The 14260-nt window shown below is 45.2% G+C and overlaps 1 protein-coding gene across 1 annotated transcript in view; it reads right to left on the reverse strand.

The window, feature by feature from the left end:
• The window catches only part of LOC309615647 (uncharacterized protein), a 234112-nt gene that overhangs the window by 84534 nt on the left and 135318 nt on the right, over positions 1 to 14260 (reverse strand). The window contains exon 3 of the mRNA XM_082365704.1: positions 9156 to 9220. Within this exon, the coding sequence (XP_082221830.1) occupies positions 9156 to 9220 (65 nt within the window). The remainder of the gene's footprint in view (positions 1 to 9155; positions 9221 to 14260) is intronic.

Here is a 14260-nt window from a genome sequence, read left to right on the forward strand (position 1 = left end):
CCAAAGCCCTTTCTCCGGATGACTCACGTTAGCCTGTGTGAGCCTGTGAGCCCCATCCTGCAATTCCTAGACCTTTGTTTCCTTTACGAAGCACATTTGTGGCTGCATAGCTCTTAGGACGAAAACAATGTCTGCTTAAGTACCCTGCCCTACAGTGGAGTGAAATAAAGAATTACACAGTGGAATGTCTGGCTCATATCACGTTCAGGTTCATCCTGTTACCAACTCAGCAGACAGAGGAAGTGACATCACGCGCCCAAGTTCTCCTTTGAAGCTGGGGGTCCAAACCGAGACCTTGTCTGTAGCACAGCACGCCGGGCAGGAAGCATCACGCTTGGACTTTACGTTAAAACTGGCTTAGAAAACAATAGGTCGGGCCATCAGTTTCTGAACCAGAATTTTGAATCCCGTCACGCGAATGGTGAAAAAGGCCTTCTGTGAATTCTGCTCTTAGCCAGGAAGGTGACAGAGGCGAGGAGATCCGTCTCCCCGAGCGTCTTGAAATTTAAATCTTTTTGTACAAAGCATGAGTGTGCAGGGGGTAAGAAATGCTCAATTGAGTAGGCTTTCATGAAACCAGTGCAGCAAATCTGTCTAACGCTAGTCGCCCGTGTCTCTCTTTGCCCGAATATTCCAAGCCCCTGCTCCCTACCCCCCTGACGCCCCTGTCTGTTTGCCGGCTGTTCTTCCACTCCTAAGTAAACATGCTTTATAAACTGGTTATCTTGGGTTTTTCTCGGTGAGTGACGGCTCTGGGAACTCTCAGTGTGGATCTGAACAGCATGCAAAATCATTTTACTTTTAAGACAAAAGACATTAGCTTCCCGTAGCTTTCTTGGCCATCTCAACTTCTCTTCCCTTCCCATCCTGCTTTCCCTCCCCTCCCCTCCCCCGCTCCCCAGGGCACTAAATAAAATGCTTAGAAAACGAAGGGCACAGCTGCCCTTTCTTCCCATTAAAACAATCAAGAATGATGGTGAATTTAATATATTTGATTAGAGAAACTCCAATTTGGTGCACTTGAATCAGCTGCCTTTGTCTTCGGCTCCCGATGGCCTGATTTCAGTGGAATGTCCTCTGCTGTCCACTGCCAGCTCCCTAGAGCAGGGAGAAAATTCAGCCTCTGAAAGCATTTGCTTGGCAGACTCAGAAACAGGGTATTTATGCTGTGGAAGATGCCAGGCCCGTTTCTCACTAATCAGAGGGAGCACTTCATTAAATCATGACCACTTACTGGTGACCCTCAGAGCTGTAACCCCCAGGGTCCTCTTTAGCAATGTTAATTTTTCATGGATTTTATTGCTTTTCTTATCTGATATTCACCGCTAAAATTCAGGCCTGAATCCTGTTCAAACAGCCCAGGAGATTCTGGTGCTCCAATTGCACAGAAGAAATTCCGAGAATAATAATTGCGTTTACATATGGAGTTCCTTTCATCCAAAGAACAAGTGTAACCCTAATAGAAAATAAGAAAGTGTGTCATAATTTCCCCACAAGGTGTTATTAAGAGAGTCTGAAATACTGCCCAGGCAACCCCTACCTTACAGGATGCTTGTAAAGGAATTGATCTCATGGGGAGTTTCGAGGCTTAGAGAATGCTGCTTACTTGCATTTAAGTTTTGTGGAGATTTTTATGAAGGGCTCTCATTAAATATTCTAAAAAATGGATGCTCCACAAATAAGTACAACAATGAATTAAGAGTGAGAATTTACTCTCAGAGATGGATTGGAACTCCACAGAGGTTCACAGAGATTTCCTGAATCGATTTCATTGCCTACCATTGCCAAAGTCAGAGATTGTACTTGGGATGGACCGGGTCACCAGGACTGTTAAACTCATTTTCTACACTTTTATAAAGAAAAAGTCCCATGTCTCCTGGTGTCCAACCCAAATCGGCCGCCTAGCCCAGCGCCGGCCAGATGACTTCTCCTCCCAGTGGCATGGTAGAAAAGCAGAGCCAGGGAACCACAGCCAAGCTAGAAATAGCATCCAGGTTGCTGGGTTCCAGCGTCTGTGCCGGATCTGTGAGTCAGCCTGTCAATAGCACTGACAAGGTACGCACGGGGCCCTGCTAGGCCCAGGGAGAGCGCAGGAAGGAGGACACCCTGTCCCCGCCAGGCCTGGGGGAGCATCACACCAACGCCCCAGGGGTGGGTGAGGTGAGGAGGTGAGCGCTTCACTCAGAGACCAGTGTGTGCACATCAGCTTTCCAGGCACGGCAAGCCCAAATCTTCCTAGGAGGCCTGGGCTTGGACTTGCTTTGGCTTTACACACTCCAAGGCCCTCTGGTGCTGGGGCAAGAAAAATGAGCTCAGCCTTCCAAGCAGGGCCACGTTCCCAAGAGTGGCATCGGCTGCCAGGTTCGGAGCCCGCAGGGCAGGCCTGCAGGAGAAGGTTCTGAGCTGGCTGGTATGAGCCAGGCCCACACGGGAGCCCCCAAGATGAATAAGCTAACTTTGATTGCAAGAACACAACCGAGGGCTGATTTTACCTCCTTTTCAGTGGAAAAGTCCAGTTTTAAGATCCTTATTGTGTAAGAAGGAATGTGAAAAGCATTTCGCATCCTATTATGGCATTGTGTTATAATAATGGAATGCTCTCTCCGCCCAGTCTGGCTTACGGGCCCCCAGACTTTGCCAACAATTATGCGGTTCCTTGGCGTGTGAGTGTCGCCGTGAGGACAGCTTCTCGAGCCTGAAAGAGGCAGTGAGGGCTTCAAGGTGGGAAGAAGGGCATGGTGGGCCCAGCCCCAGTGTTCCGCCCACACACACACACAGACACACAAGGGACACACCTCTCAGTGGGGCAGCTTTACTCCTCTTTCTGAGAGCTCCCGGGACCCGCCTGGGAAGTTTAATACTCTGACAACTGCAGCTGCATGAACCGCTCATTGTCTTTGATGCAACACACAATGGGTTCCATAAAAAGGAAACAAAACGCTCTTTAACCAGCATGCTGCATTCTGTGCGGGAAAACCAGAGTCCAGGGCAAGGGGTTTTCCTTGACGAACCAGGACAGGGGTGCCTGTTTCTGCCCTTTTACTTTACTTGGGAATTAAAGCTCGTTCCCCTTGAGCAGAAAGATTTGACCAGGACGCTCCAGAATTGACCAATTCAGAGACAAGTTCTGAACGACCAAGGGAAAATAGGCTGTGTTTGGAAGCCATCAGGCGTCTGAAGAATTCCTAAGGAGGAAATGGTGACAGGTTCTTTTCCATCGCCTCCGGAACTGAGGACGAGGCAATGAACTTCAGCTGCAGCAGGAGAGATCTGGGTTAGACGTGAGGAAAGTTTTCCAGACGGAGGAATGTGAGGCCCTGGAATCCATCACCGAGAGAGGATATTGGGACATTGCTGAAGAGTGAATGTGCCTGGCACGTCACGCGTGGCGAGCAGCAGAGCCCTGGGTTCTAGGCACCCGCAGCTGGGAAGGTGGTGATAACAGCACTTTGTTTTGTTTTGAAATTCCTAGTTGTTAGCCTCTTGTCATCACATCTTTTCCCCAGAATCACCCTATTTGGTGGGAGAGCACTGCCTTTCGTGTCCTCCTGACGAATTCCGGTCTCACCAGCCTCTTTCTCATCTGTGCTTAGGAAATGTCTCCCTGGTCACCTCTTCCTCTCCACAGATTCCGAGGGTGGAACAATGGCCGTCGAAGGCGTGTCTGGCTGAGCTATTTTCCTTTTTCTTCATAGACTTCATCCACTTCCATGTATGTTCTCAGCGGCCAGGCCGGTCCTCCTCCACACGAGGGTGATGTCAGCAAACCCAGGAAGCTTTCTGAGCCAAGAAGGCCTCAGACCCAGGAGGACGCAGTTATGCATCTCCTGGCTGAAGTGCTCTGGGTCCACAGGACGTGAGAGGGAAGGTTCGCAGAGGGCGTGCCCTCGGGAGTGCCCACAGGCTGCCAGCCGGCCACAGCCCATCCGGGAGATCAACTTCTCCAAAGCAAAGTTGGTGGAAACGGGCTACCCATTTTCTGAGGTACTGTAGGGGTGCAAGATGAACAAAAACCAGCCACCATTGCTCTGTCTACACCGAAGCGGAATCCAAAGACGACAAATCAGGTGTCCTTGGATTGCCGGAAGCACCCATTCCTATCTGTTCTGTCAGGAATTTGTGCCAAAGACCAGCACCCAGCTTTCTCAATATGCACCCGCAGACTCCTGCAACCCAGCCCTGGCACAGTCTACTCCACCGAATGTGAGCCCCGGCCCATCCTAGACATCCCTCAACTTCTTCCCTCTGCAACATCTCTCCTTTCTTCCTCACCATCATTACTACCAACGTATCTACAACTGCTCAGATGCACACCAACTGACCTAAAGTTCCTCACAAATACCCCTTCCCTTGTGGGTGACATTCTATAACAAATCTGCTAAGTTTACAAATAGAAAAGCTATTTCAATAAATGTAAACATTTGTTTTCATACATATGACATGTCTGCAGAGCTTTTATATCACTGACACAGTGTCATGTATAAGCAAGGAAGGGATTATTTAGATTAGTCTTGTTATCCAAGTTAGTAACTGGTGGTGTTGAGTTAGATTACTCTACACATGGAATACAAAGCAAAGGTATGTGTCTTTAATGCCGAAAACATTCATACTTAACATTTTAGATCGTGTTTCAAGATGTGCCTATCCCTGGCCATCACAGCAACGTCGGCAGAATCACAGCTACTCTGAGACTCAGGTGTCCATCAGATCCCTCACCTCTCCAGGGGCCCTCACGGAGGACTATATGGTACCCACAGGTCAAGGGAGAGGGTGACAAAGGCCTGCCTCGCTTCCTCTCATGCAGCCCAGCTGAAGACTCTACGTGCATCCAAGATGCCCTCTGATGCTCAGAAGGAGGTAGGCGTGGGCCCTGACATTCAACTTGGTTCTAGCTTGCGTCAGCCGCTCCTCTAGCATGGACCATCCAATGAGACCTTTGATGCATATCGGCCAAATGACCCAAACACAGGGCAACACATATTAAAAATAAGTCACAGATGGTGAGCTTCTTGAGCATAGAAACAGTGTCTCACTCAACTAAGTATCCTCACTGCCTGGAAAAATTCCTGTTTCACAGTAGTGCATAAATGCTAGCTGCTGAATCCATACACGAATACATTCTTCCTGCCCTCGAACATCAGAAAACCATCAGAGAATTCCAAGGAGGTGAGGTGCAATAGTGTTGCTGGTAAGAAGACAACTTTGTAGGAGGATGGATAAGTAGGATTCGGTCCTAAAGATTCAGAGCAAGTGCAGGCAATGGATTAGTTGTGAATTTACCCGTATCATTCAGTACCTGTATTCCCAGATGGGCATGGTAAGAAAAACTGACCCAGCCACTGCCTAGGGTCAGGAGACCCAGGGCAGCTAAAATAGGAAGGATACACACCAACACAAGAGTAGCTTGATGGGTAAGCAGCTCCCAGAATGCGATCTCCTCCCACAACTTTTTCCTCATAATTGTACCTTTTTGGAATAAAGGGAATCCTTCCAGGGCTAAGGCTATAGGCTGAGTCTGGGCCTTTCTGGGGGGGAGGAGAGCATACATGTGCCCCCTGAAACCATGCATATGTCAGTGGAGACCTGCTTGGCCCCCAGAGCACCTGTGAGACAGAACTGGACTAAAGGTCGTTCTGAGAAGCATTACTGTTTATTACTGGTTATTATCAGTCCGGTGCACTCTGTGATGTGTCTAGTAATTGAATTGAATTATGAGCATAAAGAAATGCTTAGTTCCGTAGGACACCTGGGAAGGAAATACAGGGATGGATGCAGAAAAAGTAAAAGAAGGCCTTGTTTAGATTTGCAGCCCTTCACCAGTGTTAATGAGAAATCAGTGGTGTGGCATTGGACGCTGTCTTTAGGGCATATTAAATAAGCAATAAATATGTCTAGACCTTGCTTCTAGAAACTTTCTTTCAAAACCAAATGAGTATAACTGAAACAACTGCAATACGCACAGAAATCTAAAAGTACGTGAAATGTATATAATTATAAAAGAGATGTTTTAAAATGCCCTGGCCGTGACTACTGCCCCGGGACTTTCTCATTTGAAAGGCAATAACAATGTCTTCACCAGTTGATATTTCTATGTTCGCAGGGGGTTGGGCAAGACTGAAAAAGCCGCCCGGCTACCCATTGGCTTCAAACAACGTAGAGAGACAGCATTTCTAAGGGACAGAGCAGGAGGGAACAGGACTGGATGAGGAAAGAGTGTAAATAGGCTGGTGTCTCAGCGGAATGGCTGAGGTTTACCACCGTTCCATTGACCGAAATCCCCAGCAAGCTGATAACGAGGAACCCTTAATGTGTTAGCCGCCTCTGACTTGTGTCAGCCCAGCATGCGATCGTCTAAATGATGCCACAACAGTGCCAGGGCACACATTAAGCTCTTACTGTAATAGCCGGGCTGCTGAGCGGGAGACGTGGAAGGAGACGGAGCAAGGAAAATTAAAGGTACCCTGGGCTCCAAGTGCCCACTGCTATCAAGTCACGGGGTGGGCTCTGATGGGCTATGGAGTGATGACAGCAGGGAACCAAGTTACCAGAAGGTTGCTGGTGGGATCTCTCTACTTTGAGGTTAAAAGACGTAGTAGACCGAGAGCGAACCCTAATGTAAACAGTGGGCCTTAGGTGATAATGAAGCATCAAGGTAGATTGTAAGATTGAGCCACTCTGGAGCAGGATGTTGATAGTGGGGGGAGGGACTGGGCAGGTTGGGGGGAGGGGGACAATGGGAAGTCTCTGTGCCTTCTACTCGGTTTGGCTGTGAACCTAAAACTGCTCTAAAAAATAAGCTCATGTATGAATAAATAAATAAAGTCCAAAGCAGGGACAGGATGTATCACCGTCCCTGCAGCAAATATAGGGACCTTACGTATCAATCAACCTCATCCAGTGAAGAGCTAAAAGGATGTAGTTAGTGTCAAAGGTCTACATATGACTCTGGTTCCAACCATCCTGCCTCCTACTCCAAAGAAAAAGTGACTCCAAAGTTTGTCCTATTAACATGTGTACTGTGATCTTAGGTATGTACCCCTCTACACACATATGCACATCAAGAAGTCTAGTCACCTGAAGTCTAGAAAAATAATGAACACAACTAAAATATTGAATGTAATTATAATAGTGAGTAGGGTGACTTTTAATTTAATTTTCATTTTTTATATTATTTGAAATTCTAACATGAGTGTTCATTAATAATAATTAAGATTTTTTATTATGAGTTTAATTAAGAATAAATATGTTTAAAATTTTAAAAATTTGTCCTAGTAACATATTTCCAAGCTTCATAATCTTATATTTTTAACCTTCAAACATCTTCAACAAGTAGCTGACTTTTTCATTATTGCCATAACTCTAGATGTGAACCCCTCCATATTAGTTTCCTATTCCTGCTGTAACAAATTACCAACAAACAACAGCTAAAATACCACCAATTTGTTATCTTGTGGTTTTTTAGGTCAGAAGTCTGGGATGGGTCTCAGCAGACCAAAGGCAAGGTGTCGGCAGGCTGTGTTCCATTCCGGGGGCTCTAGAAGAGAATCCATATCTTCTGCATTCAGGTTGTGGGCAGAATTCCTTGCAGTTGTAAGACCAGGAGCTCCATTTTCTTCACAGCTGTACAGTGGGAACCGTTTCCAGCTTCCAGAGATCATCACGTTCCCTGGTCCCTGGCTCACGGCCCCCTTCCTCCATCTTCACAGCCAGCAGTAGTGGGTTGAGAGGTCACACCCTACCTCTCTGGCTGGCTCTTCCTGCCTCCTCTTTCACTTATAAGGACTCAGTGTGACCACAGTCCTCGTCTGGATAATCATCCATCCATCTGGATAATCTCCCCAACTCAAGATCCCTACCTTAGGTCACAACTGCTAAAGCTCTTAGCCATATAAGGCACGATATTCGCAGGTTCCAGGGATTAGGGCAGATACGTCTTTGGGGAACCATTATTCTGCCTACCACACTTTCCTTACCTATTAATACATGGCCCTACATCCACAGTGCTTTTGGAACTACCTCCCCTAAAGTCATCTTAATGACTTAAATGCTAAATCTACTTCATCCTTATGGGACAATTCTGCAGTGTTTGACATTGACATGACCTATTTCTTGAACGCTTGGCTTCTACTTGCTATGATGATGTCTGCTCTTCTCCTTTTACCCCTCGGGCCATCCCGTATCGAATCCTTCATCAATTTCTCTGCTTCTTTCTCTGAGCGCTGTGGCTTCACCTGTACCTCTCAGGACTGTATCCAGCTCTCCTAGACCTTAGTTCTGAATCATAACTGCTTTCTGAGCAGTTCTGCTTGGATGAACTGTAGGCTCCTTTTCACCCCAGATCTGACCATTTCCTCTTCCTGCATTATATACGTCATCATGGCAGCGCCAAACCTCCTTCTTCCGTGACTGATTCTTAGGAGTCATTCTCTCCTCCTCGTCTGCCTCTTCCTCACACCCCTCCACCCAGTCAGTCATCGTGCCCTGTCTGTCTCATCTCCTGAGTATCTCTTGTATCCGCCCTGTCCTCTCTCTCCCATCTTAATTAGAACTTTTACACATATTTTATGAGTCACTGACCATTTTAGCAAATCATTCCTAACTTTCATGTCCCTGTGCTTTTGCTTAGCTTGTGGGTTCCCCAAGTAGGAGAACTGTGTTATCTGTGTGTCCTGAGGTTATAGCACAGTGATATTTTCATAGCTAAACAAATGAATATCTAACTTGAAAAAAGTCAGCTGTATTTTAAATATTTTTCTATTTTTCATGTCTCTATGCAAAACCAAAGACCCAGAAGAACAACTAAATGAAGTGGAGATAGGCTATCTACTAGAGAAAGAGTTCAGAGTAATGATCGTAAAGATGATCCAAGAACTTGGGAAAAGAACAGATGCACAGATTGAGAAGTTACAAGAAGTTTTTAGCAAAGAGTTAGAAAATATAAAGAACAACCAGAGTTGAAGAATACAATAACTGAAATAAAAAATACATTAGAAGGAATCAATAGCAGAATAAATGAGGCAGAATGAATTATTCAAAACCAAAGAGAGTTGTTTACTAATCTTTTTCCTCAGATCACATGTTCTGGCTGATTTCTAGGTGGCATCACACCAGTTGGACAGAGAGCTGAAAGTAGATAGGGTTTGACCCTCACTCACCTGCAACCAATCCAGAGCAGTTCTGATCTGCACCCCAGCTCAGTGTCTATTGGTGTGGATATATACTGCAAGGGAGAGAGAAAGATAGATGTCTAGAATCAAACGTTTAGCATCTTTAGCTTTGACCAGACTTTGATCTTAAGTAAATGCTTCAAGACCATGCTCATGCCAATATTGTAACCCATAGAGCAAAGCCCCCAATTCAAAGAAAATCATTTTGTTTTTCTGTCTGCTTCAGGGTAACCCTAGATGATTCTGACCCTAACTGGTAAACTTCTAATGGGTATTAAGCTCGTTAGTGGTGTAGTCTGACATCTTAAAGCAAAATGGCTGCTAATAAATTTTTCAGATAGGCGTATTTCCCTAAATCGTTTACAACGAAATTTGCTATGTTCAAAGAGGTCAAAAAAGACATACAAATCCATTTCCTCATATGAAACTTGTGTCCTATCTACCTCATAGGGTTATTGTGAAGGTCTAATGAGATAATACATGTAAGAAAAAAAACTAGACACGTTACAACTCTATACAAATGTATGCATGTCATTTTTGTTAATAGCATTAATATATATTTTTAACGACTCCTAAGATTTCACTTCGTCCGGCAAGCGGTTGCACATCATCTACACTTTCTTTGATGTTTCGTTTTCCTGTCTATTGTTCTTCTCACCCTCTTTCTGAATTTGAGGGGAAAAGTACATCCCTTAAAATAGTCATTCTATAATGTGCACAGGGCAAGTGCTTACAGAATACACCGATGCGTTTCATTTATTTGGTTTAATCAGGATTTGAATAAATTATACACATTTCTTCTCCCTGAAATTTCATGTATCTGGCACTACAAAAAATTATAATGAAAGCTAAAAAGGTGGCATTATCTCCTATTGTTCTAATACCCCCTGCCTGTTACCATACATTATCCACTTCTAACAAGATGGGTGGACACTTGCTCATGTGGGGAGAGTAGGCAGGCAGCAGCTAAGGAAAAAACAGGAAATAATAGGAAAGACTCACTGAGGCCTCACCAATATCTGTTTTATGTCTATCTCCTTTCAACTATTCAATTCAGTAAAAGGTATGTAGGATCCACCCAAAACTGAATTCAGCAAACTTGGTTTACTACCAGCGCTACACTGTGCCAGTTTCCATAACTAAAATATCTAACTAAAGTATACAAAGATAAGATACTTACAGATCAAAATAACTAAAAACTAACAAAATAATTAAAACAGAGATTCATATGAGACAGAAAAATGATGTATGCTAGAGTTAACATATACGAGTAATTATGACAGCAGAGAAGGATTAATTTAGATTTAGAGAGTTAAGAAAACCTTGTCAGGGACTTCCCTGGTGGCACAGTGGTTAAGAATCCGCCTGCCAATGCTGGGGACACGGCTTCGATCCCTGGTCCAGGAAGATCCCACATGCTGCAGAGCAACTAAGCCCGTGTGCCACAACTACTGAGCCCGTGCACCACAGCTACTGAAGCCCGCACATTCTAGGGCCCCTGTGCTGCACCTACGGAGCCCGAGTGCTGCAGCTACCGAAGCCCGTACACCTTGAGCCCGTGTTCCACTACAAGAGAAGCCACCACTCCGCAACGAAGAGAAAGCTGGTGCGCAGCAATGACGACCCAGCGCAGCCAAAAAATAAATAAAAATTAAATAAAATTTAAAAATAAATTAAAAAAAAAGAATCTCCAGTGTTTTTTAAAAAAAATAAGAAAAAGAAAAAGAAAAAGAAAATCCTCTCAGAGTAGGGGGCCTCTGAGCTGAGAATCGGGTAGGCGAGACGGGCAAGGATTCCCACGAGAAGGACCAGTGGAGTGAGGACAGGCATGGGTGTGGCAAAGAGCAATTATCTGTACAGAAGAGGGAATTATAGCGTGTTGTGCAGTGGGTCTGTTTTACATGGCAAACAATTTTGTTCAGAATGGAAAATGAGTAACCATTGTATTTAGTTCTGTGTCTTTCTTCTAATTTAGTGAGGCTCACTGATATATAATTTACAGACAGTAACATTTTCCCAAGTGTACTTATTTTCACATCTAGCATAGGGCCCAATGCCTAACAGAAAGCCTTGCACATGGTAGACGTTCAACAGCTATCGGAGAGGGGATGCCTGGTCCGCCACCAACCTGGTATGATTTGACTTCAGAAACCGTCTTCTTTTTCCACAGGACTTTCTTGTAAAACCCTGAGCTCACATGCTAGATGATGCTACTGTCTATCTTGATGGTGGCCTGACTTTAAAAGGTCCTTTGCTTTCACCAATTTCACACTTATTCATTTAGAAATTATTGCATAAATGGCAACTCTCTCTCCAGAGTCTCAGAGCATTTGGTTTGCAAATAGTCACAGGGAATCCTAAACAAAATGTGAGGCAGGACATTTGATATTATTTCTCTCTTTATGATGAATAGACAACATTTTCTGAGACTTTGTGAAAGGCAGAGATTGGGTTTTACTGGGGGGGATATTAGATTGAGGAGAAAACATGCCAGTCACGTTTCATTGCTTCAAGCCCATTTTCAGGTTCATTCTCTCCACTGAGGCTCACATATGCAAAGCAGGTATGATTTGCCTAATGTGATAGATACGGAAAAGGACTTGAGAGCTGAGTGACTCGTTCAAGGTCAGGAGCATAGGTGACAAGCAACAGACACGGGATTGAAACTCAAGTTCTAGTGCAGTGCTCTCTAAAAGCTATCACAAGACACTTTTGAAGTAAGGTAAAAGAGTGAAAATCACCTTTCAGACACTACCTTTGAACACTGTACCTGTCAGGGCTCAGTTTCAGGAAACAGAAAGTACTGTAGCTATTTTAAACAGAAAGGGGTTTAATACAGGGAATTTAGTGCTCACGAAATCGTTGGAGGGGCTGGAAGGATGAGGCTGTAGGCTGGGGCCTCGGGAATGACTCCTGGCACTATACTGCTGACCCAATTCACAAGGGGAACTGCTCCCTCCACCCCAAACAGAAGGTCGAGAGTCGGCAGGCTGCCCCAGGAATGGCTGAGTCCCAGAGCACAGCCCCAGAGCTGTGGATTCTGGAAACTGTCAGCATGCTGCTACAATTGCCTCTCTACTCACATGAGCTGACAAATATACAAGAGAATCTTGCTATAGAAAAGTGCAGCATCTTTAAGACCTTGCTTGCCAGCAACATTGGCCAAAGCTGCAGAAATCTGACCTTTTATCAGAGTTCCACATTTCAAATCTTCCATGAGTGCCTCTAACCGGGGAACCCTGATTTGTATCCATAACCCTAGCTGCAAGGGATCCTGTGAGATATACAGCTGGAACAGAGGCCAAGCACCAATGTATCTATGACAGGTAAATTCCGACACTGACAGTTTCCCAAGATAGATTAGAAACAGGTTTCTCGGGTTGTGCTCTAGAGGCAGACATCACAGGCGATCTGCGGCCACGTGCAATGTGCGTTCACACAGGTTATACTTCTCGGAATAGGGAAGGAGTAACTCCTCGGGTTGTGGACGATTTACAGAGACTGTAAGTGGAATGCCCATCCCTGGCGTTGCCCGTGCGAGCCTTCTCCCTGGCTGTCTGCAGGAGAGCAGGGTTTGGTTACGTCTTTGACACAGAGAGAAAACCATGTGTGTGACCAGATTAGGAAGTTACTTGGAAATGGAGGATCACCCAGGGTGCTGAGGCCATGGCTAATGAGGTCAAGACCGACTTGAGGGGCTGACAGCCATAGTACCTGCCCAGGTCAGATGTTTCCAGCAAGCTTTCCTAATTGAACTTTAACATAAACAGACCAGAGAATGGAAATGTAAGCTACAATCTAAGTCAAAATCAATTATGCTGTGCTAAAAAGTCTTTGAACTGACTTTGCATTATGGAAAATTAAAAATAAAAATATTTTCTCTCTCTCTACCCCGTGCATTAAACACACACACACACACACACACACACACACACACACACTGCCTGGCTCCTTTTTATTTTATTATTTTTAAAAATTATTCCTCATTTATTTGTCTTTCTGACATTTCTCTCCAGCTATAATAATATTGTATAATAATAATAACAACCCATAATATTGTATTGGGTTCTGGCTTTACCACTTCAATAAAGACATTGAGAAATTAGAATATATCCAGAAGATAGCAATTAAAACAGGGACAGGTCTAGATTCCATGTCATGAGACTATTAGCCTTGGAAGAGAAGCTTACATATCCAAAGTTCCACCATAATGGAAGAGGGGTGTAATTTGCTCTTTGTGGTTCCAGAGGGAAGAACCTGGATAAATGACTCAAAGTTACAGAAAGGGAGTTTAGGCTCAGTAACCATTAGATGTGGCAGCACATGAAACAAACTACTTACCTGGATGTCTCTCAAGGGATGGCATCCCATCTCTAATCACGGTTACCATTTGGTCACCATTTGGTCACAGGTTACCACTGTAACCTGTATCTGATTGGATTGTGTGCCATTCTCTCTCACTGGCCTTGAAGCAACTGCGGGACACATCCTATGCTTTCGTCCCTGTATCCCCAACTCATCCCACAGTGCATGCTACATAAGAGGTGCTAGATACAATCTTGATGAAAGAATGAAGATGAGCAAGGCCAATGGACACAAATGACATCAGCGGAGGCGGTCTGATCCCAGATACCTGGCTCAGAGCATCAGAGTCAGTGATGCTGAGGGGAATTGATACCTAAGCCACGGCTCTGCAGGAAGAGATGCTCAAAGCCTGGCATGAGCACGGGCTCCAGGTGGAAGCTGGCGGGGGATGTGAGTGATTAGACAAGTCTGGGCACCAATGCCGTCATGCTTTCTCAGTGCCCATCCACAGCGGCAGAAAAGGCTGTTTATTTTGGACTGGGGGTAGTGGCAGAGCAGCTCCTACGTACAGAAGGCCTTTTGTTTCCAGGTCTTCAAACACTCTCCTTACGTGATCTCACTCATCCCACCTCTTCCCTGGGAAGATGCAGGCAGGTGGCCGCTCCCAAAGGCACACCAAACAGCCTGTGTGGACGAGAGCCTGCCCAATACCTCCTCTCTGGCAAGCAGCCACCTGAACAGCCAAGAAAGGACTGTCTTTCAACCCCAGTGACACCACGGGATGTGAC

Source organism: Balaenoptera borealis (genome assembly GCF_965194805.1).
Source record: "Balaenoptera borealis genome assembly, chromosome: 18".
NCBI lineage: Eukaryota > Metazoa > Chordata > Mammalia > Artiodactyla > Balaenopteridae > Balaenoptera > Balaenoptera borealis.